The sequence below is a fragment of the Cicer arietinum genome, chromosome 8 (assembly GCF_000331145.2).
Source record: "Cicer arietinum cultivar CDC Frontier isolate Library 1 chromosome 8, Cicar.CDCFrontier_v2.0, whole genome shotgun sequence".
NCBI classification, from domain to species: domain Eukaryota; kingdom Viridiplantae; phylum Streptophyta; class Magnoliopsida; order Fabales; family Fabaceae; genus Cicer; species Cicer arietinum.
The window spans coordinates 4,386,201-4,412,701 of record NC_021167.2 but is presented as its reverse complement, the minus strand read 5'-3'; the positions used below and the strand labels follow the sequence as shown (position 1 = coordinate 4,412,701).

Below are 26,501 nucleotides of genomic sequence, written 5' to 3'. Positions count from 1 at the left end.
TGGCAAATCGATTTCCAGCGCTCCAGAGGCTCCAAAATGTTGATTGTCCTGCTGACAATCGATTGGTAAATCGATTTCCACCCCCCAGACTGATTTTTCTGCAGAAAATCGATTGGCAAATCGATTTCCAGCTCTCCAGAGGCTCCAGAATGTTGATTTTCCTGTTGACAATCGATTGGCACTTCACCAGTAGCTCCAGGATGTCGATTTTTGTGGCATAAATCGATTGGCAAATCGATTGGCACTTCACCAGTAGCTCCAGGATGTCGATTTTTGTGGCATAAATCGATTGGCAAATCGATTGGCACTTCACCAGTAGCTCCAGGATGTCGATTTTTGTGGCATAAATCGATTGGCAAATCGATTGGCACTTCACCAGTAGCTCCAGGATGTCGATTTTTGTGGCATAAATCGATTGGCAAATCGATTGGCACTTCACCAGTAGCTCCAGGATGTCGATTTTTGTGGCATAAATCGATTGGCAAATCGATTTCCTGAGCTGATATGGCAGTTTTTCTGCTGTCAAACTGCCGTATCTCATCCACGATCACATCTCGACTAATTACGATCTTCTTGCTACTCACATCAAACAACTTGTAGCCTCCGGTAGGATGATATCCAACAAGCAACATCATTTCACTCTTGTCATCAAGCTTCTTTCGAAGCTGTCCCGGAATATGTCGAAATGCTACCGAACCGAAAACGCGCAAATGACTCAAATTCGGTTTGAATCCAGACCATACCTCTTCTGGAGTCACCTTTTCCAGCTTCTTTGTACGACACCTATTCAACACATAGGTGGCTGTAGCAACAGCTTCTCCCCAAAGCTCATTCGCAAATTCTTCCCTTTCAACATGCTACGCACCATGTTCATAATTGTCCGATTTTTTCTCTCGGCCATGCCATTTTGCTGAGGCGTATAGGGTGGTACAACCTCACGCACTATACCCTCATCATCACAATACTTCCCAAATTCTCTCAAAGTAAATTCGCCTCTGCCATCAGTTTTGAGAATTTTGAGTTTGTGCCGCTTTGCCGCTCAACCATGGATTTAAATCGTTTGAACACCTCAAACACCTCATCCTTCCTCTTTATGAGATAAATCCACAGCTTTCTACTAAAATCATCGATAAATGTGACAAAATATCGATTACCTCCATACGAACTGACTTGCATTGGTCCGCACACATCGGAATACACCACCTCAAGCTGATGTTTAGTCCTATGACCTGCATCTTTGCTGAAACTTTTCTTGTGTTGCTTCCCTTGTATACACTCTTCACATATCTCAACTGGAATATTGATACTATGCAGTCTGGTCACCATCTCATACTTTTGCAACGCGTTGAGATCTCGAAAATTCAAATGTCCAAGACGGTAGTGCCACAACCATTCATCACGACTTGCCGCTGTAGCTAAGCACCTATGCTCCATGATTTCCAACTCAATCTTGAAAGTCCTATTGGCAGCCATAGGAGCCTTAAGGATCAAAACAACGTTTTGGTCCAAAACACGCAAAACCTTGTTTTCCATCCGAATCATGTAATTCCTCTCAAGCAATTGACCAATACTCAAGAGATTACACTTGATTCCTGGAATATACAACACATCTTTGATCAAGGAATGACCACCATCCCTTCTCATGATCAAAACATCCCCGATATCGTCGGCCGCTAATGTCGTGTCATCCGCGAATTTCACTCTACTTCACGTGACTTGATTGATCTTCACGAACCAATCCTTTCTTCCCGTCATATGTGTCGAACAACCTGAGTCCAAGTACCACTCATTTCTCCCTTGGGCTCCATCTCGAACGGTTACCATTGCACTTTTCTCTGAATGCGTTTTTGCAGATTTTTCTGCACTACAATAGTTGCTGTCCAGCAACTTCCTCTTGTCACAGTTGTTGTCCAGCGCTTCTTTAATTTCATAGTTCTCTTCTGTGATCATTACAAGAACCGTGTTATCATAATCCACGTCTTGCCTAGCAACCTTAGCCTCATCCGCATGATTCTCCCTTGGTTTCGCTCTACACTCTCTTGCGAAATGCCCTAGCTTTTGACAATTGTAACACTTCTTGGTACTTTTGTCGAACGGCCTGTAGTTGTCTTGACCACCACCTTTGGAACTGCCCTCACATTTCCTTGAATTTTGTGACTCTTTTCCATCAAAATTCTGGAAATTCTTCTTTCCTCTAGAAGGCCATTTCCCTTTCGATTTCTTATTCTTCTCGTTGAAACGGGCTTGCAAAGCAACTTCCGCTTTGGCTTTATTGTTTCCTCTTTCGTTCATCCTTTGTTCATGAGCTTCTAATGAACTTTGAAGTTCATCTTTCGTCATCGTCTTGAGATCCTTCGATTCCTCAATCGCCACCACAATATTATCGAATCTTGGTGTTAAAGAACGCAATACCTTCGACACAAAATTCTGTTCGGAAACAGCTTCACCACACGACTTCATTTGATTCCCCAAGCGTGTCACACGCGTCACGTAATCGTTAATCGTTTCCTTGTCTTCCATTTGAAGTAACTCAAACTGACGCTTATGAGTTTGTAACCTCACCACCTTCGCCTTATCTGCACCAGCATAAGCTTTCTCAAGAATACCCCAAGCTGTCTTCGCCGAGTCGCAATCGCCAACCTTTTCGAAGTTGTCACTATCGACGCAAGAATGGATCAAGAAAAGGGCCTTGTAATCTTTCTTCTTATCTTCCTTGAATTTCACTTCTTGGGCTGCTGTAGCCTCTTTACCAAGAGGAGTAATGCCATCGGTAATCATATCAAGAACATCTTGATATCCAAACAAAACTTTCATTTGTTTGTGCCATTTGTCATAATTCTTCGAATCAAGAATCGGAAGGTTGGTAGGGATTTTATCATTGGAAACGGACATGATTGCAGCAGAATTGGATCTGAACCTTGCTCTGATACCAGATGTTGGAACACTATCAAGAATGTAGGGTGAATCAATGGTAAAAATTGATAATTGAAAATTGATGTGTTTTAGAAAATGATGGATAAAAGATAGAGATTATGGAAGAGAGTTATTTACTGAATTTTCATTAGTGTAAAAATGACATTTGTCTTTAAAACATTACACACAAAGTTATTTATATGGGTACAATGTAGAACCACTTAACTTGGCCCAAAATTAACATTTGAATTATTTACAACTCCAATATCAGCAACCATGTTTCTTCACAAAATGGAATGAAAATGTGTTTATGCCCCATTTTTAATAAAAAACCTTAATCAATTCTTACTACCTTTTTATTTTATAATAATTAGAGTCTTAAATTTATAATTTAAGAAAATTTTAAATAAATTAAAATACAAAGAGGATTATTAATGTATTACCATTACTGTTTATTGATAAACTTTACTACAAAAATTAAGTATAAATTAAATAATGTTTGATAATTTAGGTATGTTTTCAAATAATCTATTTATAATTTATTATTATTATTATATATATATATATATATATATATAATATGTCTATATATTAATATTTTTATTTATCTTTTAGAACAACATTTTACATTTATTATTTTTTATTATTATTGGGTATATTTTTTTTATTAGGAGTTTATTTTTATTGTATTCTCTTTATTATATTTTATATTTACTTGTGTATATTTATGTCATTATTATACTTTTTTTGTCTGCTTTCTATTCATTTTTATTTCTTTCAAACAATTAAAAAATTATTTGACTTTCTACTCACTATCTATGCAATTTCTTCCTTCATACATTATTTTCTCTTATAATTTATTTCCATTTATTTTTTCTTATCATCCAAATAAAGCAGAAAACAAAAAAGAATGGAAAAGTCATCATATCCACTGTTTCGAACTTCGCAACAAGGAAAGATGATAGACGGCGAATCCCACGCTAAAATCGATTTCCATATTTTTTAGAAGAATTGGGAGAGTTTGATTTTTAAGTAAAAGACAGAAAATACCCATGACCACTCAATTTACTCCACTTAAATGTTTATTAAAGTCAAGTCAAGTCAAGTCAACTTACATGTTTTTTTTATTTTAATTTTATTTCAATATTTTACTCTAATCATATTCAATTTTTAATAGAGGTTTTTTCAATGATTTAATATTTATACACTTTTGTTTGCTCTCACTTTCTATCTAAATAAACAAGAAAAGAGAAAGTTCATACCTTCTATTCCTTATATTTTGACTTATATCAAACAACTATATTAAATCATCTTATTTTTCTTTTCTTTTACTTTGTTTCCTTGCAGTTTCCTTTATACAAACCGTGTTGTTCTCGTTTCTCACGTTTCTCTTTAACCAGGTCCCGGTGTGAACGGGAAAGAAGAATACATTAGATGCACGAGGAACGAGGTGATTTTAAGTGTGACCTGCTATCCCCGGTCAAAAATTGCGGAGTATTTTCTTCTTCCACTATTGACTCGAGGAATGAGCACATGCAACTTACACAGTCGTATTGATTGACATGTTACCAGGTTTTGATGCTTTCATGAAGTGACTAAACCTTAAGCCTTAAGTTTTCCCCCGTAGATTATTGTTCCGTTATACCAGTTTTTCTTTGAGCAATTCAGCTTTCTTTTACTTCAAAATCTCTCATCTTATAATAAATCTCATTTTTTACACAATTAAAATGATATAATAATTAAAAAATAATTCATTTTATTAAATTATTAATTTTAATTATTAATAAGGTTTTTACTATTATATGTGTAAAATATAATAATATTCTGTAAATTGTACATATAATAATTATTAAAAAATCAAATAAAAAATAATTAAATTTACATTAAAAATTATGAATTATTTATTGTGAGAGAGATGGAGTATATAATATTTTTCTTTCTAAAATCGAAAAACCATAAAATTTACTTAAACTAAATATGAAAAAAGAATAATATTTGAATTTCAATTCAAGTTGTAATATAATAAATGGCAATACTATTTCTACAAAAAATAATTTTAACTATTTCTACGTTTATTTTTATTTATTTATTTTCTCTTATATTTGATATCATAAAAAGTACTATCGAAGTTAAAGTTGTATTTATGGGACGTTTGGTTGCTTAAGTATGCACTAGTGATCAATCTTTAAAAAATTACAGAAGAGAAAACTATTATTAATTATTACTAAATGAATAAAATCAAAGTTTTTTTAATAATCTCATAAAGACTTTTAAAAATGGCAATACAAAAAGAATTAAATGTAACAGTGACAAAATACTATTGTTTACAACAAAAATGGAGGATACTACATTACCTTTTTCACTTTAATTAGAGACGAAGCAACGAATAGTGTAAGATGTATTAATGCCAAAATCACTTTCCAAGTCTTGTATAATCCTACATATTTTTAGGGGGAAGATAAAAAAGGTGAAAACAAATAAAGAAGAGGATTTGATTCAGGGAGGGCAAAAGGGTGGGAAGAGAATGATGGTGGTGAGTGTAGCAGAATAAGCAAGGACCATATAGTATATAGCAGCAGAGTGGTGCAGTGATTCAGTGTGTTGTTGAGCAATTGCGTACAGAATCACTTATTTCATTAATGCATTCCATCACACTCCTTCTGTCTATCAGGTACAATTTCATTTCTAATGTAGCACCACTTTTATTTTTTTTATTTCACTATTTATAGGAGTATTTTCTTTCATGTCTCACAAACTTATTGGCCATGTTTTATCCGCCCCATAAAACAGGGGAGCCTCGATTAATGTCAGTCTAACCATATTAATGTTAGTTCAACTACCATGTTGATTAAATATTTAAATGTATGTTATTGTTGATTTTTTTTTATGACCAAAATCCAAGTTGATTAATTATGCTCACTTGCATTTTGGACAATGATTATTATTGAGTTCTATGATAAAATATTTTATGATTGAGTTATGCTATACCATTTTCTAATAATTTTGGACGATGTATAAAACAATCAAGAGTTTATTAGTGTAGTTGTAGGAGTAGGAGTATTTTATAATATATTGCGACTTTGGCCAAAAAAGAATCTAATCAAAGTTACATTAGAATACTTGTTGTTACTTGCCAGTTTCTAGAGATTGTCAAATGTTTAATGAATGAGACCATTAAAAAAAATTAGGTATACATTCAAACACTCGTTTAGGATCTTCTCTATTTTCCATCTTTTCTATTTTTATTATAATTAAAGTTTTGGAAATATAAAATATAATATTTTATTTACAGAATCAAACACTCGTTTAGGATCAAATATTTTTATATACTCCAAATTAAGCACTGTATAACTATAATAATGCCGAGTAGAAATATAGATATTTTGACTTCCATTTAACATTATTAAGAGAAATAAATAAAATTAGTAGTGTGATAGGAAAAGAGATAGAAAAAATAAGAATTTGAACAAATGTAAAAAAGTATAAGAGTTTTATTTACAATGTATGTGAAATTTTGCACCGCTTAATAGTATCGGCTTTTTTTATTAATGTTTTTTTAAAAAAAAGTACACATGCGTTTGTTTACATTAATGATACTTATACAATAATATCGGCATTAATACTTTTTTTTTCTTCTTAAAAGTACATATACATTTAATGAAACTTATAAAATAATATTGGTAATGGCTAATTGCATCTTTAATTTTGTTGTAGAATTAACAAAATAACGATATATTATCTTGGTTTTACACATTCTATAGTTTTTGTAAAATCACTATAATTCATAAAGATTTTTGTTATTCTTACCACAAAATCAATGCACAAAATGTACAATTGTTTGAATATATTCCAAAACTAATCTAATGAGATGTCATGAAATACTCCATCGGTTTTAGACTTTTAAATATGCTATTATATTAATAAAAATTATAAAATAAGTAATATCTTGATACATTGACTTGTAATAAAATTGAAATTAATTCAGCACAAAAAATTAAGTTATATTGAAAAATATAAGTATTGAAAAATAACCACTAATTGATCAAGCTAATAAGAACATCTAAAAACTTCTAAGGTTGCGTAGTGAGCCAAGAACATCTAACAAGAATGAACCTTTTCTTTTTTTATTTGAAACCTTTGGCTACGATGATAAAAAGTATTTGGCAAATGAGATGGAATTATCATAAATAAAAAAAACAAAAAATATGGGATGGGGCTAATAAATAATTAAAGCCTTTAAAAGCTTTCTGAATTCTGATTTACAAATTACAATTTAGTTTTTAACATAAAAAAAGGGAATTAATTAAAACGTAACTACGGCTTTAGAATCATTTAAGAAAGTCTCCAAGATCAGTCATGATCAGCTTACTCTTTCAATTGTGCCTTTGGAGTCTCCTTCAAAGCCAAGCAAAACTGTGGAGATAAATGAACCTCACATATATGCTTTACTCCTCTCTTCTCTTTCTCTATATCGATTTGTATCCAGTAGGTAAAAACTGTTAACAAGGACCTGCAAATTAAGAAATTAAGATATTTACATGTGCCTAATAGATAGTTAAATGTTATAATCGCCAAAATAATGTAGTAAAATGTTATTGCCTGCAAATTCTATACAATACAAATATCCTAATATTTGAATTGCTAGAGTCTAGAACACTAAATATATAGCCTAGGTCGCAATGATTAATCATTGCATGAAACGTAAAGCATAGCACATCTTCTCTAACAATCTATGAAGCATGGATAGTTTAAAATGGTGAAGTATTTATATCGATACTCGTAGATATATATATTTTTTATCATTTTATTGCAAATGATATTAATGTTTTTATTATACATTAATATAAAATTATTTGTACATTCGAGTTTTTTATTTTTGTAATCGAATATAATTTAATTCTATTACTTAAATTATATAATAAATTTATATTTTTTATTGACTAATTCGTTTTAAAAAATACCATACCTTTTACTTGTTGACCCGTACCTATGAATCATAAGTAATAACTATTACCAAAATGTTAATTTCTCTCGGCCAAATCAAAGCCTTTTTCAAAGAGACAGCACGGACTTATTTGTGACAAAATGACAGGAGAGCTAATATATTTCCAAAGATAATGTCTTCAATTGATAGATTGCCAAATTTTAGTGATACCTACATGTACCTTACTTGACTTCAGAGCATAATATATGATATTTTTAACAATTTCCCTCTAAAAAGTGTAAGCTTTCTTTAGTTAGACAACTCAATAGAATATGATATGTCGTTGTGAAAAATTCAAAATAGCTATATTTATTGTTTTGAAGTGCTCATAATTGAGGAACCAGACCAATCGTTTCTGATTTTGAAAAGGCCATTTCCCTAAAAGACCCTTTTGCTTACAACTATAGTACCCCACGATGACTGATATTTGCCACCAAACTAGATTACCCAGGTTATGAAAAAGCTATCAAATAATTATTACAATTACATACAAGAAGCATTAAATATCCAACAGTGTTATGTTATCAATTTCATATCGCGTAGTATATTCAAATTTTGTTATGCTATATTGCTATAGCGCTGTATTGCGACAATTTGAAAACACTATAATAAATAGTCCCGTATTTCACATCAATAATAATTTGTTTAAATTCCAGCAACAGCTATTTGACAACATTGATTACATATTACTAAATTAAAGGAAACGCACGTGAACAGGACTACTTACCGAGTATAGAAAAAAACAAAAACAAAATAAAATAAAACAATGAAATGGACCATGGAAAAAAAGAACAACATACCTAAGTTGAAAACTGTTCGACGAGAAAGCAGGAAGTGGCAAGAGTTGCAAAATTTGAAATTCAACAAGAAGGACCAACACTCCTACACTCCTCGCTTTCCGTCTGTTGTTGGTGATGTGTGAGAGATGAATGTTGCGTTTGTGTCTGCACTTGCTTCTGCTGAGGTGGAAGAAGAAGCTGTGCCTGAAGTGTAAGATGTTGATGATGTGGTTCTCCATGTCCTTGTTGAGGTTGTTGCATGTGGTGATAAGTATTATCGAAAGATCCCAACGCCAAAGAAGGAGACAATTGATCCGTAGAAGCAACAACAACAGGGGACACATGGTTGAAATCACCACCAGAAGAAACAGAATCCACATCAAGTCCACCACTGAACCTCAAAAACTCTTGCTGCTGTTGTTGATGTTCGAAACTTCTAAACATCTCTTGTTGCTCTCTTGCAACAACAGCAGCAGCTAATTGCTGAGCTTCCAAGATTGGATGTTGAGACGGTGGTGGTTGAAGGTCACTAATCACCATCTGTGTAGCCGCAGTAACAGTAGTCAGAACATTCCCATTATTATAAGGGTAAAGAGAGTTACCAAAATGGTTATTAGGATGTTGTTGTTGAAGAATGGTTGTGGGAACACCCTGAAGTGCTTGAGGACCAATATAAGTTGCAAGTTCCTTTTTAGCATTGTTAAGTTCACCTTGGATTTGTCTTAGCTTATGTTGAAGAAGAGAGATAAGACCAACGCAACCGTAAACAGGATCCCTAAACCGAGCCTCGGCCTCATATGCCAACGACTTCACGGCGTCGTCACGCTGAGTCGCGTCAAGCTCGTTGAGCAGCTTCGTTACATTGCTCGCACCGAAAACTTTGTGAACGTATGTGAACCTTTGAGGATTGTCCGGTGGAAAATACGGTGCGAACACGCACTCTCGAGTGCATTTTCGCCGTAGAGACTTGCACGCCGCACACGGCGAATTTGACGATGACGTCATCTTTTCCGATCTTCTTTCTCTTTCTCTCTCAGTCACCAACGTGCCTTCTGCGGTTAATTTTGGAGGTGAAATTAATTCTATTCAAAAACAATTGAACATATAAAATTAATTTTAGATCTTCAAAATCAATCCTGAATGCTCCAAACATAGAACGATAGACTAAAATAGTATCTAGATTTCACAACCCTGCAGTACCAGGATTTCAATTTTCGACACAAACAAAAAAGAGAAAGAGAGAGTCAAATAGAACTAATAATAAAAGCAATGAAAATTAAATTAAATTGTAATAGCTGTTAATAGATAAATTAATAATAAAAGGCGTGGAAATGGAGGAATCAATCAATTCATTCACAGAGATAAAATGGAAATAGATGATTATTCTACGAAGCTTCATGTACGTACAGATTCGTGATCGTGGATTTAAAAAATCAAAGACGAAATTAATTAGTATTAAACTAATCTAGGTCATTAAAAGCGTGATCTCTTTAATCCTCTTCTGACACGAAATTAACCGACATGAAAATAACGAGTCATGAAACGCTGATTGTCACATTTCAAATCAAAATAAAAAAGAAAAAAAGAAAAAAATCGGTGAAATGGAATGTGAAACCCGAAAAAAAATAAAAATAAAAAGAAATAAGTTAGAATAATAATGGTAATATATATAAAAAGCAAGTTGCACCGATAGATCTGAATATGACGTTGTGTTGCGTGCTGGTGAAGTTTGAAAACACGAAAAACAAATCGGAGCGTTGCGGCGAAAAAAGGAATTAGGTTGTTAATTAGATCCATCACTGACTCATAATAGAAATTCGTATGATTTTCAGAAAGAACAAACTGATCAATGAATCAATAAATAAATGAAGCCTATATATTAGAGAGAGAGAGAGAGAGAGAGAGGAGAGAGAGAAGGGAGGGAGAACTTACTGTGAGCTGTGAAAGAATCGGCATGAGAAAGAATTTCACAGCATCCTAACTCGTGTGTTGAGGAATGAGAGCGAAAAAACGGAAGAGAAAGAAAAGCAAAAGATGATATAAAGAGGGAGAAGAGAGAAAGGGTTTTCTTGTTTATTCAAGTACTAATACTGCCACAGGCGCAAGCAAAATAGGTTTCAGGACCAGCTAACGCTTAATTCCCTTTTAATCAATAAAACTATTTTTATATATTTAAATCACACTAGTATTATTATTATTTTACCTTCCTTAACTATCATTGTTATTTATAGCCCATTCTCCTCCTCATTTTCTTAACTGTCTTCTTATTTTTAGTTATAAATATTTATTATCTTTTCAGATTTTGTATGTTTGGAAAATTTAGACTTCCGTGTCTCTATTATTATTAGTAAATAGTAAATAACAATTGTTCATGGGTTATTAGTCTCATGATTACGTTGACCAAATTAAAATTAAAATGTACAAAATAAAAAAATATGAATGTAATGGTTATGTAAAATTTTATATTGTTGTTCGATACGAGTTGAAACCGAAAGAAGTAAAAAAAATTAAAAAAACAGTGATAATAGTGTAACTCATTTAATACTAGGATTCATTATGCAGCTCTTATGTTTTATCTCTCTATAAATAAACTATAAATGCTTATGAAAAAAAAATATCAACTCTTTTAATACAAATCAATCTTATTGTACTACGTGGATAAATATTTATTACAACTATTTTTTGAAAAAACTACTACATATGCTATTTTTGTTGAATTCAGTGGAGGGTTAGTTTAGACACAAGACAACACATGTCCTTTTTACCCAATGAATATTCCTTGCCCTTTTACGTCTTTTGCTAAATCCAATCATCAAATTCTTCAATATATATATCTTGTTACTTAGTTCCAAATCTTTCTATATTAGATATCAGGGACGGGTCTATGGGGTGGTAAGGGTGATCCCCAGTCCCTTCCTCCACCACAATTTTAATATTTACTTTCCTTATTATATGTATATTAATACTATTATTTCCTAAAATAAATACGTTAAAATTAATGCAAGAAAACATAATTTGTATTCAATTTTAAGAATATTTGTGCTATCAAAATATCGTCACAACTTTCAGACAAAATAAATTCCTCACAATTTGTTAAATTTAAATTTGTTGTTATTACTAATTGAAAAAATCAATAAAACTTTATGAAGATTTTTTCCGCCACAAAATTTATTGTTAATTTTTGTGATAGGTTTAACTGCCATATATTTGATTACTAAGAAAACTTATAAAAGTGTTGGCCACTACAAATTTGTAGCGATTTAAACTATCATCAATTCTCTTCTTATCTCTTATATATACATCACCCTTTATTTTTCTCATTTTTCTTTTTTTCTCGTTTATTTTATCTCTATCAAGTGTTGGCTTTAGTTCGAATAAATTTGTGATGGTTTTAACTGTCACAAATGTATTTTTTTAAATATAGACTTTGTGAGAGTCTATACTTGCGAGTTTTAAAAAAATATCAATTTGTGAGCGGTATACTTCATCTTGTGATCAGTTTAAGTGTGAATGATTTTTAGCCATCACAAAATAATGATTTGTGGCTAATTTTACAGATTTGTAAGGATTTTGACTGCCACAAAAATACTGATTTTCTTGCAATGTATCATATTATATATTATCTACATAGTATAAACAATTTACATTTAATATGTGTCTAACATCAACTACCGACAATATATACTTACATTATTTACTTCAATTTTATTTTATTATATATCGATATTTACATGTCAATGTCATATTTATGTTAATGTAGTTTTACAACATATTATATATATTCATAATTGATAAAATTTAATTTTTTTTAACGTTATTAATATAATATGAAAAAAACAAAACTATTTTGCACTTTTTAAGCAAACAAATTAGATTATATTAATATTACTTTATAAGTCATACTAATAAGTGTTCTAAGAGTATTTATTAACGAAATTAAAATTAAATGTTTTGTATTAAAAACAACAAATTTTAAGATTTTAAAATGTCAAAAACACAGTTTTCAATGCATTTTCGAGTATTATTAATAACTTTTTATGACCCCTCTTTAATTTGAATTATATAGCTGTCTATGTTAGATATAATTTTAATATATTTGTAAGATCTAACTTAATTAATAATTTGAAGTTTTATGTTTTCATTTATATTTGAACTCAATATTTCACAATTGTGTGTATGAAGTTCAATAAGTGTTTACTACTCAGTCTATGTGAAGGAGAAAAAAATGATTTCAATCTTTTTGTATAATTCTCATCAAATTTAACATTTCTGTATAATTTTTTTTTTTCAAACGTAGAACCATCGTCATAATCAATTAATCTAACACAAACATATAAATTATAGTTTCATTGATTTAGTTGTCCAATCTAATCTAATTAAAATAATTTACACTTAAATTTTTCAATTATTCAACGTTTGAATCTCAAATAATTTTACTATATATAACTTATGAATTTAATTTCAACGATACAACAAATTCAATATCACCTAATTATATTAACTTAAATATGTGTATTTATATCCATTGTTCTCATATTTGATAATCAACATATATTAGTCTCAAATATAAGAAATATTAAGGTAACAAAAATATCTAATTTTATTGACTTTACTTTTATTTATATTTATGACCAGATAGAGTACATATAACACATGGTGCTAAATTAGAATTTTCCTCTCTAAAATTTTGTGCCTAAAAAAAATGGTAATACAAAAGAAATTAAATGTAACAGTGACAAAATACTATTGTTACAGCAAAAACGGGGGGACTACAATAATTAATTGACTTTAATAATAGAGATAAAGCAATGAAGAGTGTAAGAAGTATTAATGTGAAAGTCACGTTCCAGGTCTTGTTTAATCCTGCATAATTTTAGGAGAAAGAAATTGAGAAAGATAAAAAGGGTTAATAGGGTGAAAACGAGAAAAAGAGGATTTTGATTCAGGGGGGCAAAAAGGTAGGAGAAGAGAATGATGGTGAGTGCACAGTGAGTGTTGCAGAATAAGCAGGACCATATAGTATATAGCAGCAGAGTGATGCAGTGATTCAGTGTGTTGTTGAGCAATTGCGTACTGAAACACTTATTTCATTAATGTATCCCCTCATCACTCTTTCTGTCTCTTCATCAGGTACCCTTTTATTTCTTTACTTCAGTACCATTTATAGGTGTATTTTCTTTCATGTTTCCAAACCAATTAAACAACTTTTATTCGTCCCATAGAACAGGGGAGCCTCAATAAATGGCGGTATAACCATATTAATGTTAGCTCAACTACCATTAATTAATGCCTAAAAAAATTTAAATGTATCTTTGGTTTTATGTGATATTTGAAAGTTAATAAATTATTTATAATTAATTATTTATGATATTTAAGATAGAAATATTTATTTATCTGTAAAGTTTAATTCAACTTTCTTGAGTTAGAATTTGATTATGTAATTTTTTTTTATTATTTCATCTAAATAAAAAATATTTATTTAGTATAAAAAACTATTTTATATTATTTATTTTATTTTAAATTATAATTTTTTATCAAAATTATAATTTTTTATCAAAATTATAATTTTTGAAAATATTATATTTACTTTTTTTGAGATTTTATTTTGACAAAATCATGCAACTATTGTTATTTCTTAAATTTATAGTTTGCTAAAAAGTATTTTCTCCGTAGGAAAATTACACGGAACCTTTAGTCTTTGCTGGGTATTTCGATCTTTTAAATTTATTGCATATAATTAGTTAACCGCAATGATATTTATTCTGAGTTGTAGATAAACTTGAAAAAAGTTGTTAAAGATATCTTAGAATTATAAGTGCATGATTAAAATTTATATTTTGAAATATATTTAAAATTTTATTGTTTAATATATATGATAAATAATCACAATAACATTTTAATATTATTTAAATTATTTATAAAAATATTGTATATATAACTTTGTTTTGATAAGCTAAAATGTTAATGACTCACTTCTATTTTAATCAATTCAATAATAAATTTAGTATATAAGAATTTGTAGAATCTAAAATATATTTAATATTTATAATTATCTTAAAAATAATTATTGGAGTTCTTTTTTTAAATAAAAAAAACTATTGCAGTCTATAATTTATAACGGGACAGTGTTAGAAATTAAGTGGTGGTGATTTTGTTGCATGAATTTTGACCTGATGGTTTCTGCAAGAACATTCAGTGGGTTGTCTCATTAGCCTCAAAATTTTGAAAGTTAAATTATCGTTGTCATTTCCTTTTTCCTAATGCTTTTTGTCGCTGTTGACTTTGAAATTGGTGTCTGTGAATCTGTTGAGGAGAAGTAGGGAGAGTGTATCACGTGCATGGATTTGACAAGATGGAATGAATACCAAGGAAAGTGACTTTATTTGTCATTATTATGAATATAGTATTAAATGGATGATATGAATATTCTGATGCTATCAATAACGTCTCCTGGTCTAATCTGCTATGTTTACAACCTTTTTGTCCTCTTAGCCCAACCAATACAATACAATACCCCACTCACAAGTCAATCACACTCTCTTCCCATTCAAACCTTTACCATCTTTCTGCTAGGTAACTCAAATTTTACCTAGTTTGAGAGAATCAATTTTATTTGGGCCAATGCTTCTCTCTCTCTTCTTTCTTCTTCTTTTTTTTTTTTATTTTTTTTTTTTAACATTTTGTAACATACTCTAATGTATATTAGAATTTTTTACCACTATATCCTACTTTTTAGGATTAGTTACTAAAATGCCCCAGTTTTAAAAATGGTTACCAAAATGTCCTATTTTTTAGTGATTGCATGAAAACTCTCCTTGGGGAGCCACTTGCCAAAGAACCAGATCTTTTTCTTCTAGTAGGAGGTCGCTGGGCGGGGATGCGACCTCTCAAAAGAATTTTACAATTTTTTTAAATACTATTATATATTTTATATAATTGTTAAATAATAATAATAATAATAATAATAATAATAATAATACATTAATAATAATAATAACAGTTATTATTATTATTAGTTATTGTTATTATTATTAAAAAAAAATAGTTAAAAATAATTGTAATTAAAATAGGAAATTAATATTATAACTATTAAAAATAATTAAAATTAAAAACAGTAAATTATATTATAAATTTAAAAGAAAATACATTAATAAGAAAAATTACATTAATAACATGAAACAAAATACATTAAATTAAAATAGGAAATTCATGAAATAGTAGGTGTGGTAAGATTGTTTTGAAAAAATATAGTGAGATAGTAGGATTTTTTAAGGTGTTGAAAATATAGGAAATATGTATTTTGTTTCATGCATGTTATTAATGTAATTTTTCTTATTAATGTATTTTCTTTTAAATTTATAATATAATTTACTGTTTTTAATTTTAATTATTTTTAATAGTTATAACATTAATTTCCTATTTTAATTATAATTATTTTTAACTAAAAAACTTTTTAATAATAATAATAATAATAATTATTATTATTATTATTATTTATTAATGTATTACTATTATTATTATTATTATTATTATTATTTAACAATTACATAAAATATTTTTAAAAAAATTTTAAAAACCCTTTGGGAGGTTGCATCCCCGCCCAACGACCTCCTACTAGGGGGAAAAAAACTGGTTCTTTGGCAAGTCGCTCCCCTAGAGGGAGTTTTCATACAATCCCTAAAAAGTAGGGCATTTTGGTAACTATTTTCAAAACTGGGGCATTTTGATAACCAATCAAGTAGGATATAGTGGTAAAAAATCTTATATACTATCCCTCCATATATAAAATAATTATTTGAAACTTTGTAAATAAGTATTTGATGTGATGAAACATTTAGAAATAGTTTTAAAAAATAGACAAATGAATATATATAAAAATAGTCGTATAGAAAGAATAGAAAAATAAAATATGTAGAATTTTTTTTTCCGCGAAGTACTAAAAATATTAACTTAAAATAGTTGAGCTGTCTAACTCCAAAAAAAATAGTATCTAAGCTAATTTAAAATTTTTTATTTGTCTTTTATTTTTTACCCAAAAATTGAACCTTTAAATATTAAAATATCAAAAAATATTATAATTCAAATTTACATACAAAATAAAGTCATTTATAGTTCTCATGGTTGGTTCATAATTAGATTTTAAGTGCTGTAACGAGGAAAAAAAATTGACACACATAAAACTATTTAAAAATCACTCTTTATTATTATGTTCACAAAGTTCTGAATAATTTGTTCATGATTCAAACAGAAGCAATTCTTCTTTTCCTTTTACATGTAAATATTATTTTTTTGAAAAAAAATATAAAAGTAGTCGTTTGAATAGGTAATATATAGTGTAAAAATGTACTTTTTACTTTGTCAGAAGAGTGTTATATAGTGTGAGAATTAGTTTGGTTAAAAATTAAAATGACTTTACTCAATAGATGTGTCGGGATCACTGCCTTTGTTTGGTAATCGTTGGAATTAGGATTGGTTGGTGTTTAGGGTTGATATTGAGTGTAGCTGTGGACCAAACAATGTTGGTCTCGTGCATGGACGAATCTATGAATCTATCAAACTGGAGGAGGGGGTTCAATGTTGTCGAGCACTAAGATAAAAATTCGTGTAGATATATTTAATTACTTTTATTTCCTCCAATTATTATCAATACTATTTATGCATATTTGTTGTTTATATTCGTGTTTCATAAATTATATATATAATTGACAATTTTATATGAAAGTGAGATGAGTTGTTATCAACTATTAAATTAAAATAGATTAAAATAGATGATTATGATTAAAATGTGATTTTAATATGTGATTTTAATAACTCACGTGCACTATTTTCTATTATTTATTTATTTTTCCTGATGAATTATCTTTTCATATTGACTTCTAGATTAAAAAAAAATAACAACACTAGATCGTTTACGAGTCATAAACCGTTAAATTTAGTAAGTGGATAGGAATATCATTTATGTATTTATTTTATATATTTTAAATCCTTTGATTTTTAGAAAAATTTGACTGTAATAAGTTTGCTAACATTTAAATTTAGGCTGTCTCAAATGAATTATTTTAATCTGAAGTTTATGAATCACTTAAACTCAATCACTTAATTAAATAAAAATATTATTTGTAATAAGTATTAAAAATAATAATATTATATCTACTCTTTCTCTGTGAAGTACTTATAAATAAAATGTCAAATAAATAAATAAGTGTTATGAGTATATAATATAGATTGTGATGTGCATTTCCTTTTAGCCTTCTATATTTTTTAATATTTATGACTTTCATCGGTGTGTGATTTACTTATTGCTAGGAGCTATTCTAATTGCCAGTGACTTCTTTTATGTTAATTTTATGTTAATGTGATTACTTATAAATTACATATAACTACATATAAATAAGACTCGTCTGACATTGTAAAACAGACACATGTGGAGAGTATATTACAAAGTCCATCTTCATCTCCATTCTTATATTGCTATTGTTTTAATTAATTTCATAATAAATGCATTATAGATACGAACATGACTCTTACTTTAGGTGGAAGAAGTGAGCCCAATACGAAAGGTACAAATTTAACGAGAAATCCACTGTGCATCTTCCGATTTTACCTCCCACCTCTAATTTTTTATATTGATTATTTTATCCTTTTTGACTTTATATAAAATAATAAAAATTTATTTCAGTCTCTTTTTTTACCCCACATTCGAAACTTTTCAAAAATTTCAGAATAATCGAAAGTTTCAAACTTTCGAAATTATTCAAAGTGAGTTTTTTTATATTTCAAAACTTTAGTTAAATTCAAAACATTCGAAATGTAAATTAACATAATTAAATACAAATTTCAAAACTTTCGATGAATCTGAAAGTTTCGAAATGAACTTTTCCAAAAACCGTCGAAAGTTTGAAAGAATATGAAACTTTCGAAGCTATAACTTTCAGAACTTTGGATGAATTTGAAAGTTCCGAAACACAAATTTCAGAAAGTTTCGATGAATCTGAAATTTCCAAAACACATATTCTTTGAAAGTATCAAACATTCGAATTATGTCAGTTTCGAAAGTTTTAAAAACTTCGAAACTTTCGAATTTTTCAATTTTTTTTTAAATTTATTATTAATTAAATTTATTACTAATTTTGAAATTTATTACTAATTTTTTAAATTAAGAATAGAAATTTATTACTAATTTTGAAATTTATTACTAATTAAATTTATTATTAATTAAATTTATTATTAATTTTTAAAAATTCGAAACTTTCATTAAATTTCAAACTTCCGAAAGTTGAATTTGGTGAAAAAAGAAAAGTTAATTTTTTTAGAGTTTTTATATATGAAACTAAGGGCAATATGGTCTTTTTCATATGAATGGGGTGGGAGGTCAAAGTGGGTAGGGGGTGCACGGTACAAACCTCGAATTTAATGGGTGATGGAAAATTAGTGGGCCAAGAAAAAGTGATGGGGACCAACTGCACATACAATTAGTGAAATTGATTTACATATTACTTTCTACAATACGTATTTACTAAGCACACCACCCTTTTTTACCTAAAAAAGATCCCTAATATTACAAAAGTCCCACCACTCATCTCATTCGAATAATGAGTTTTTGCTACATGCTTGTAGAAATTAATTTGCAAAATTTAGCAATTTTTTTTCATCTAGGATCAAATTTCAATACCCCAATTTAAGAGTTTTATAAACATTGTTATATATGTCATTCACCCATAAGTTACATGATGTAGAAATCAACGTGATGATAAAAAAAACTTAAAAGATATATAAATAATTAAAGAAAAAAAAGTCATTTGATGGCTTGTAATAATTTGTATGCATTCGAGCTAATTTGTCTTCTTACTTGAGCAACATTCTCTTTTATTGAAAGATATTTTAAGAATAGTAATAGAGTATCAAATACAATCAAATTAGTTAGATTTCGTTGTTTATATTTAGACCATAAAACATATCTTATTTTTTTATTATATAATGATACTAGATTAGTACGTTCATGAATGAATCGAACGATGGAAAGAGATAGCTAAAGTAGTGAAAAATGAGTTGGTAATGTTGAATATTATTAGAGTATAATCAACATAAGCATTAGTATTATTTTTTACGGGATATTTTTATTATTGGTATAATGAATTAATCTTGTCATCACCACTCAGCAATGGTTAGACATTGTTTGTCTAGTGATCTTAAAAAGAAGTTTTCACATCTGGCGGGAACGAAAGAGCAGCGCATTTGGCGTTGCGAAACCGCGTCCACCTTTGCACAAACAAACAAAACAACATCATCATAAGAATTGAAGAAGAAAGAAGAAGAAGAAAGGAGGAAGAGAGGAACGTTTTTCTCGTTAATTTCTTCCCCTCTCTTCCTCTTTCTCTTTCAATAACAATGGCCATGTTTTACAAACAATGAATCCTTATTATCATTATCATTATCATAATCATATTATTGTATTAATTATTATAATTGCATTCATTCGCCATGCGTTGGTTGCCAACTCTTATTTTCTCTCCTTCTTCTCATTCTCAATCTTCTAACCCTTCTTCTTCTTCTTCATCTCCTTCAACTTCTGACCCTTCCGATCCTAGAAAGAACACGCGCGGCACGTGGTTTTTCGGTAACGGTAAAAAATCTACGCGCTCAAGGAAGTTACGTCACGTCGACGATGATCATTCCGAATACGACGTCGTTGCGCCTCCTATTTCTCGTTCTCCAAGCGCACGTTCCTACATTCGCTCCAATACCTCTTCCTCTGTCGCGCCTCAGCCGTTGCCATTGCCGGAGCTAGCTTCTCCCGCCGCGTTGCTTCGCCAGAGAGATGCAGTTCGTTTGCCGTCGCCTAAAGAGGCTAACGGCAAAGCCTTAGAACACGATGTCGCTGCCGTCGTCGGTTCTCTTCCGACTGGCTTTAAGATGCGCAGGTAATTCATTTTGTTCTCTCTCAAATGGCTTAATTTTCTCACATTTGTGAAATAATTCTGAGATAATTTAATTTATAATTTAAAATTAGATATATCAATTTTTCAGGTATAATTTTATTACTTATATTTTATTTTGGACAAAAAGTATTAATTAAGAACATCCTAATAAGTTTCTTATTACGCGCCTGATTATTAATGCTGTCAATCATATTCATACAAATGATTTTCTATTGTTAATTTTTTCCTATTTATGAGTGTAGGGTTTGAATTGCAGTTTAGAGTTTATAATTAAACTAAGTTTGATTTCACAGTGAACATGTTTGATGAAATCAAATTAGTTTATTATTTGAGTTTTAAGTCTCAAATAATGAATAAAGTTATTTGAAAGAGTATTCGATACCATCCACAGTTCCAAAAAGTGTATAACAGGGCTTAGAACTACTCCAATTAGGGATGTAAGTCAAATTATTAGGAGTTGTCATAGGTTTCACTATTGTATAGGTTTATGTAGAATACTTAATTAGCAACATTCTCTATGTTTTTTGTCCAAACTTTTAGTTCAATACTTTTGACACATAAAACCAAATATGCACAATGTGTATGGAAAGTATGAGTCCTTTTGATTAATTCGAATTTTCTTGCAGCATATTTCTGACATCTGAATTTTCATGTACAGTGTTTTTGCTAGCCAAGAGACAAGAAGGAATATGGAGCATATGGATACAAAGCCACCAGGGAATATGATGGTGCGTCAAAATACAAGTGGTGATGCAACTCCAAGCTTTCGAGGAAATAGCTTCGAGATCAGTGTACCCCCAAGGAGTGCTCCATGCAGTCCCTTTACCAGTCCCTCAATCAGCCCAAACAACCCCAAGAATGATGATTTTGTGCCATATTATTATGTGTCACCTAAAGCCAATCAGTTCTGGTCTGCACCAGAATTTCCCACATCTACCGGGCAACCACCTCCTGCTTTCTTTGATTTATCTGCATTAGGCATTGATTGTGCCACTTCTCCCCATCAGAGTTCTGGAGGAAGAAGTCCTATACAACAAAACCCCAAAAGCCCAACTAGACCTTCTTCACCATTACCTAGATTATCCCTTGACACCCCAACAACTTCACGTCGTGAAAGTCTTGGTCTTCCTCTCACTGTTCATCCTTTACCCTTGCCTCCTTGGCCTGGGACTTCCTTACCTTCACCCTCTTCTGCCTATTCCCAACCTGGGGTGGCTAAGACAGAATCCTTATCTATGAAAAGCCAATGGCAAAAGGGTAAACTTATTGGCCGAGGTACTTTTGGAAGTGTTTATGTTGCCACCAATAGGTATGTCTACAAAAGTTGTGACCCCTTTGTGCTCTTTCCTTTTCTCTTTCTCATTTGGCAGCTCTAAAATATATTTTCATTATTTACAGAGAAACTGGAGCATTGTGTGCAATGAAGGAAGCAGAAATATTTTCTGATGATCCAAAATCTGCAGAGAGTATAAAGCAGTTAGAACAGGTTTTCCTCCATCACTTGCTGTTAATGATGTTTATTTATGTTCTGTTTGTTGGGGTGGACTCTTCAGTTATAATCAAGATGGATTCTCATTGCTTTGGATTCTCATAAATTGAATTTGTAATTATTGGAGGAGATCAAGATGGATATGTGATTAAATTATCTCATCAATTTGCTACTAAAATGTTTTAGCTATCTAAGATATTTTTTTTCTGTCAATTCACTATATCCTCATTACTATTTGTACCCTTTCTTTTTCAGGAGATTAAAGTTCTTAGCCAACTGAAACATCCAAACATTGTGCAGTATTACGGTAGTGAAATAGTAAGTAATCTAATTGATGATTTGGTGTCTTGTCTCATGTGTCCCCGATAAATAATTTTTAATAGAATTGCTACACAACCTAATTATAAGTTATAATGTCTCTGTGTTTGTGTTCTCAGGTAGGAGACAAGTTTTATATTTACTTGGAATTCATCCATCCTGGTTCAATAAACAAATATGTTCGTGATCACTGTGGCGCAATAACAGAGTCTGTGGTTCGGAATTTCACACGGCATATTCTTTCCGGGTTGGCTTACTTGCACAGCAAAAAGACAATTCATAGGTAAGGGTCACATGATTGATAAGCTGCTCAATATCCGACTTGGATAAGAAATCTGTAGCTGATATTTGTGTCATTTTTTTTCTAATGGAGTGTGTTTTCATTTTCTTTTTATTTCCAGAAATTACTGTTTGATTTCGGATTTGGACCATCTAATGACATTTATTTTTCTCTTATATATTCATATAGGGATATCAAGGGGGCTAACTTGCTTGTTGATTCCTCTGGTGTTGTTAAGCTTGCTGATTTTGGGATGGCCAAGCATGTGAGTTGTAAACCCCCTCTACGATATACTCTTTTTTCTCTTTTTCCTTATCAATAAAGAGAATGGTTTACTCGCTAAACAGATACTTTGGATTTTAATCATTATCATGATACAAGAAGGACATTGCATTTCAAGTTCAGGAATTAACTTGAAAGGATAAAAAAATTATTTTTAAAATTTCTCTTGTTTGAAATCAACAATTTTATTATTCTTTGAAGTCGGTTTTGTTGCAATTGTCTGAGGAAACTTGTTGCAGCATATCTAGTTGATTATCTGTTAATTTTCATTGTTTGAATATGTATCTTAGATCTTTATACGCTTGCTTTTAGATCTGAGTTGTTCAGAAGAGGTGTTTCTCTAAGTTCTATATGTTCTTTAGTTTGAATTATGTATGACATAGAATTATTCTTTCTTTTGAATTTTACTACATTTCACCACCACCTTTGCTGCCATTATTTCTTTGTGCCCATTATAATAGTCTTGGGATCTCTCTTTCCACAGCTAACTGGGCATTCTGCTGATCTGTCTCTGAAAGGAAGTCCATATTGGATGGCTCCAGAGGTATATATTCTTATTTTACGTTGCTCTCTAATGTATCACGTGTTCTTGACTAACACTTGCTTCTCATACAGCTTATGCAAGCAGTCATACATAAAGATAACAGCTCTGATCTAGCTTTTGCTATTGATATTTGGAGTTTGGGTTGTACAATTATTGAAATGTTCACGGGGAAGCCTCCTTGGAGTGAATATGAAGGAGTAAGCACCTGCAAAAAAAATTTGTCTCGTATCAATTTGTTATTCAGGCCACTTCAGTACCATATATACCATAATTGGAATTCTCATTAGTATAATAACCCTCAATGTTTGTTAAAATATAACCCGTTAACAATGAGACCTCATATTTAGAAATGGTTTTTTACATGCTTATTTGAAAGGTTGAAATTTGCTCATAGTAGATATAATGTTGAATTGTTGATATCTCTTGTTTTAGCAATCTTTCATTTAACAACTAACTTAAAAACATCTTTATTCAAAGCTTTTTATTTGTTTTTTCTGTTTGTAGCTTGTGGATATAACAGATATACTGTTATGTATAATGTCCTCCATGCATTAACTAGGTGTAAATTTTGATCTAATTATGCAGGCGGCAGCTATGTTCAAGGTAATGAAAGATACCCCTCCTATACCAGAAACGTTGTCATCAGAGGGTAAAGATTTCTTGAGGCTTTGTTTTAAAAGAAATCCAGCTGAACGACCCACTGCTTCTATGTTATTAGAGCATCGGTTTCTGAAAAACTCACAACAGTCAGATCTTTCATCTTCATGTCATCTGTATAATGGAATAACCTCAATGGTAATGATAAGTGTTGTGTCTCTTTTTTATTTGCCAAACCATGCATTTGGTGTTAAATTTTCTTATTCTGACAGGATAAACCTTTTAGCCCAAGAGGGTTATTAGAAAACAGACCTGATCAGTTTTCTATTTCCAATGCACAGATTGCCAAAGGGAAATCTGCTACTGATAGGTGAGAATTTCTCATTAGTTACATGGATATATTCGCACTTTATATCTTCACCTGATGTTTTGCATAATTTGTATGCATTATCCTTTACCTTGAAGCATGTAACAAAGTAACTTTACATTACAGTGGCATGGCAATGTCCTACTCACTCTACTCTTGAAGAACTTCCCAGCTCACCCTCCTCTATACTAGGCTTGCACCACATTCGATCAAAATTGTGATTAATGTCACTGTAGCTGTGTCAAACATAGCAATAGGGAACAAAAAGGTTATTTTCAAAAGAATATGCTAAGGGAAGTTCTCACTCAATATGCAAATGACATGAGTTCAAGCGTACCATGTTTTAGATGACTTGCAAATATTGCTGTTGAAGGTTCTTCTCGAGATTTTCATTGATTCCTCTGAAAGTAATGGACATATTTAATATGGAGTTTATACTGCAAGTGAACGTTGAAGCAGATTTTGTAAAAATTAGAATGCTCCAGCAGTAACTGTAACACAAGTTATGTGGGAAAAAAATTACATTAAAAGTTTATTTTTCTTTTATTTTTTCATTTTTTTCTTTTATTTTTTCATTAGATGGGATTACACCATTGTATTTTGTAATTGACAAACTTTCTGTAAGAAAAGGAAAAAATTGGACAGAAAGGCACTTTTATAGGTCGATCAACTTTAGGATGAAATCAAATCTGATTATGTACATATGTTACCCAATCTATCTAATTAAATGCACTTACTCCCTTTGTACTATAATAATTGATTCAATTGCAAAAAAATTTCTTTTATAATAATTGTCACTTTAATTTTTAAAGTACTTTCTTCATTGTAACTTTTAATTAGTATTATTTTTTAATTAATATTTATATTTTTTCAATGAAATATCTTTCACTGTACATTTATAATATTGATAATGCACAAATAATTAATAATATTAATTTGGTAAAAATAGTATCTTCTCTTTTTTTTAGATTTTTTTGTCAATTATTTTGGGACGAAGAGAATATTTTCTTAAAATTAAATTACTTCATCCATCCTAAAATAATTAAGTCATTTGATTATTTGATACATTAAAAACTTTCATCAATCCCAAAATAATTAAGTCATTTGATTATTTGACACATTAAGAAATTTGTAAATACTACTTTTACTAAATTATTGTTATTAAATATTAATCCATTATCAATAACATAAATCATCGTAAAAAATATTATATTAAAAATTATGCAAATGAAATTAATTAAAGGATATAATTAAAAATATATATTAAAAATTTTAAAAAACGATAATTTTAAGACAATTTCTTTTATAAATGAATCAATCATTTTAGTAGGGATGGAATATTGTACACCCATCTCCCACGAGTTACGCTATAGAGTAGGAACATTTTCTTCCAAGAAACTCACGAAGTTGAATTGCAAAAACAGCTGATTATAATTGTAAAAAACTTATCCACAAAATAGTACTCCATTTGCTTTATAAAAACATTCTTTAAAATTTGATGTTAATAAGTAAGTAATAGAGTTTCGAAGTAAACTATTTCTTAAATTTCAAAAATCAATAATAAGAAAGTTAACAAATTATTTTTCATTAGCTTTTAAAATTAGAACAGAACCTTCAAAATATTTAAGACAGTATTGAACATTAGCTTTTAAGATGATTTTATTGCTTTGTAAAAAAAAGAAGGTAATTTTAATTGTATCATCTAATTAATTAAAGTTACAACTCAAGCTATTTTTTTCCCTACTTTACATTTACATTTATGATAATGAGAATATAACAATGTTTAATAAAATTAATTTGATAAAATTAATATTATCTTTCTTTTATTTATATATATTTTTTTCTTTCAATTTGGGTGAAATAACCCAACATAAAAATTATTGTGTCCATAATCTTTCATTTTTCTGAGTTTGACAAAGTCTAAAAGTATGAATAGAAGCCTACCCTTTTTTTGTCCGCAAGTCTATACCACTCAAGTGGTAAGACTATTGTAAATAGACTAACGAGTA

The 26,501-nt window shown here is 30.0% G+C and overlaps 3 protein-coding genes across 5 annotated transcripts; 1 reads left to right on the top strand and 2 right to left on the bottom strand.

Annotated features, from left to right (window-relative positions):
• Positions 1-1,707: 1,707 nt before the first annotated feature.
• LOC140919016 (uncharacterized) lies at positions 1,708-2,892 on the bottom strand. The gene has a single exon (XM_073364326.1). The coding sequence runs from the start codon at positions 2,890-2,892 to the stop codon at positions 1,708-1,710; it is 1,185 nt and encodes a 394-aa protein (XP_073220427.1).
• A 4,227-nt stretch (positions 2,893-7,119) lies between these two features.
• Positions 7,120-10,801, bottom strand: LOC101503029 (LOB domain-containing protein 10-like). 2 transcript variants are annotated; one of them, XM_004511906.4, is made up of 3 exons: positions 10,609-10,801; positions 8,698-9,758; positions 7,120-7,423 (listed from the first exon to the last, which is right to left on the bottom strand). In XM_004511906.4, the coding sequence occupies exon 2, from the start codon at positions 9,679-9,681 to the stop codon at positions 8,758-8,760; it is 924 nt and encodes a 307-aa protein (XP_004511963.1). In that variant the 5' UTR covers positions 9,682-9,758; positions 10,609-10,801; the 3' UTR covers positions 7,120-7,423; positions 8,698-8,757. The 2 variants fall into 2 exon arrangements, with proteins under 2 accessions (XP_004511963.1, XP_004511964.1); XM_004511907.4 differs by having other exon boundaries at positions 8,698-9,728; positions 10,609-10,800.
• A 9,037-nt stretch (positions 10,802-19,838) lies between these two features.
• Positions 19,839-25,228, top strand: LOC101502514 (mitogen-activated protein kinase kinase kinase 5). 2 transcript variants are annotated; one of them, XM_004511905.4, is made up of 11 exons: positions 19,839-20,597; positions 21,274-21,924; positions 22,014-22,101; positions 22,360-22,422; positions 22,542-22,705; positions 22,892-22,967; positions 23,469-23,528; positions 23,600-23,725; positions 24,114-24,323; positions 24,467-24,495; positions 24,619-25,228. In XM_004511905.4, the coding sequence occupies exons 1-11, from the start codon at positions 20,158-20,160 to the stop codon at positions 24,650-24,652; spliced, it is 1,941 nt and encodes a 646-aa protein (XP_004511962.1). In that variant the 5' UTR covers positions 19,839-20,157; the 3' UTR covers positions 24,653-25,228. The 2 variants fall into 2 exon arrangements, with proteins under 2 accessions (XP_004511962.1, XP_004511961.1); XM_004511904.4 differs by having other exon boundaries at positions 19,841-20,597; positions 24,398-24,495.
• Positions 25,229-26,501: the final 1,273 nt, after the last annotated feature.

What these genes read in the sequence shown, in the direction of transcription:
- LOC140919016 (XM_073364326.1), bottom strand. Translation starts at nt 2,892, where the DNA reads ATGTCCGTTTCCAATGATAAAATCCCTACCAACCTTCCGATTCTTGAT.
- LOC101502514 (XM_004511904.4), top strand. Translation starts at nt 20,158, where the DNA reads ATGCGTTGGTTGCCAACTCTTATTTTCTCTCCTTCTTCTCATTCTCAA. An exon ending in GTATAAAGCAGTTAGAACAG is followed by an intron (nt 22,102 to 22,359) that starts GTTTTCCTCCAT and finishes TTTCTTTTTCAG; the next exon opens with GAGATTAAAGTTCTTAGCCA. An exon ending in AGTATTACGGTAGTGAAATA is followed by an intron (nt 22,423 to 22,541) that starts GTAAGTAATCTA and finishes TTGTGTTCTCAG; the next exon opens with GTAGGAGACAAGTTTTATAT.
- LOC101503029 (XM_004511906.4), bottom strand. Translation starts at nt 9,681, where the DNA reads ATGACGTCATCGTCAAATTCGCCGTGTGCGGCGTGCAAGTCTCTACGG.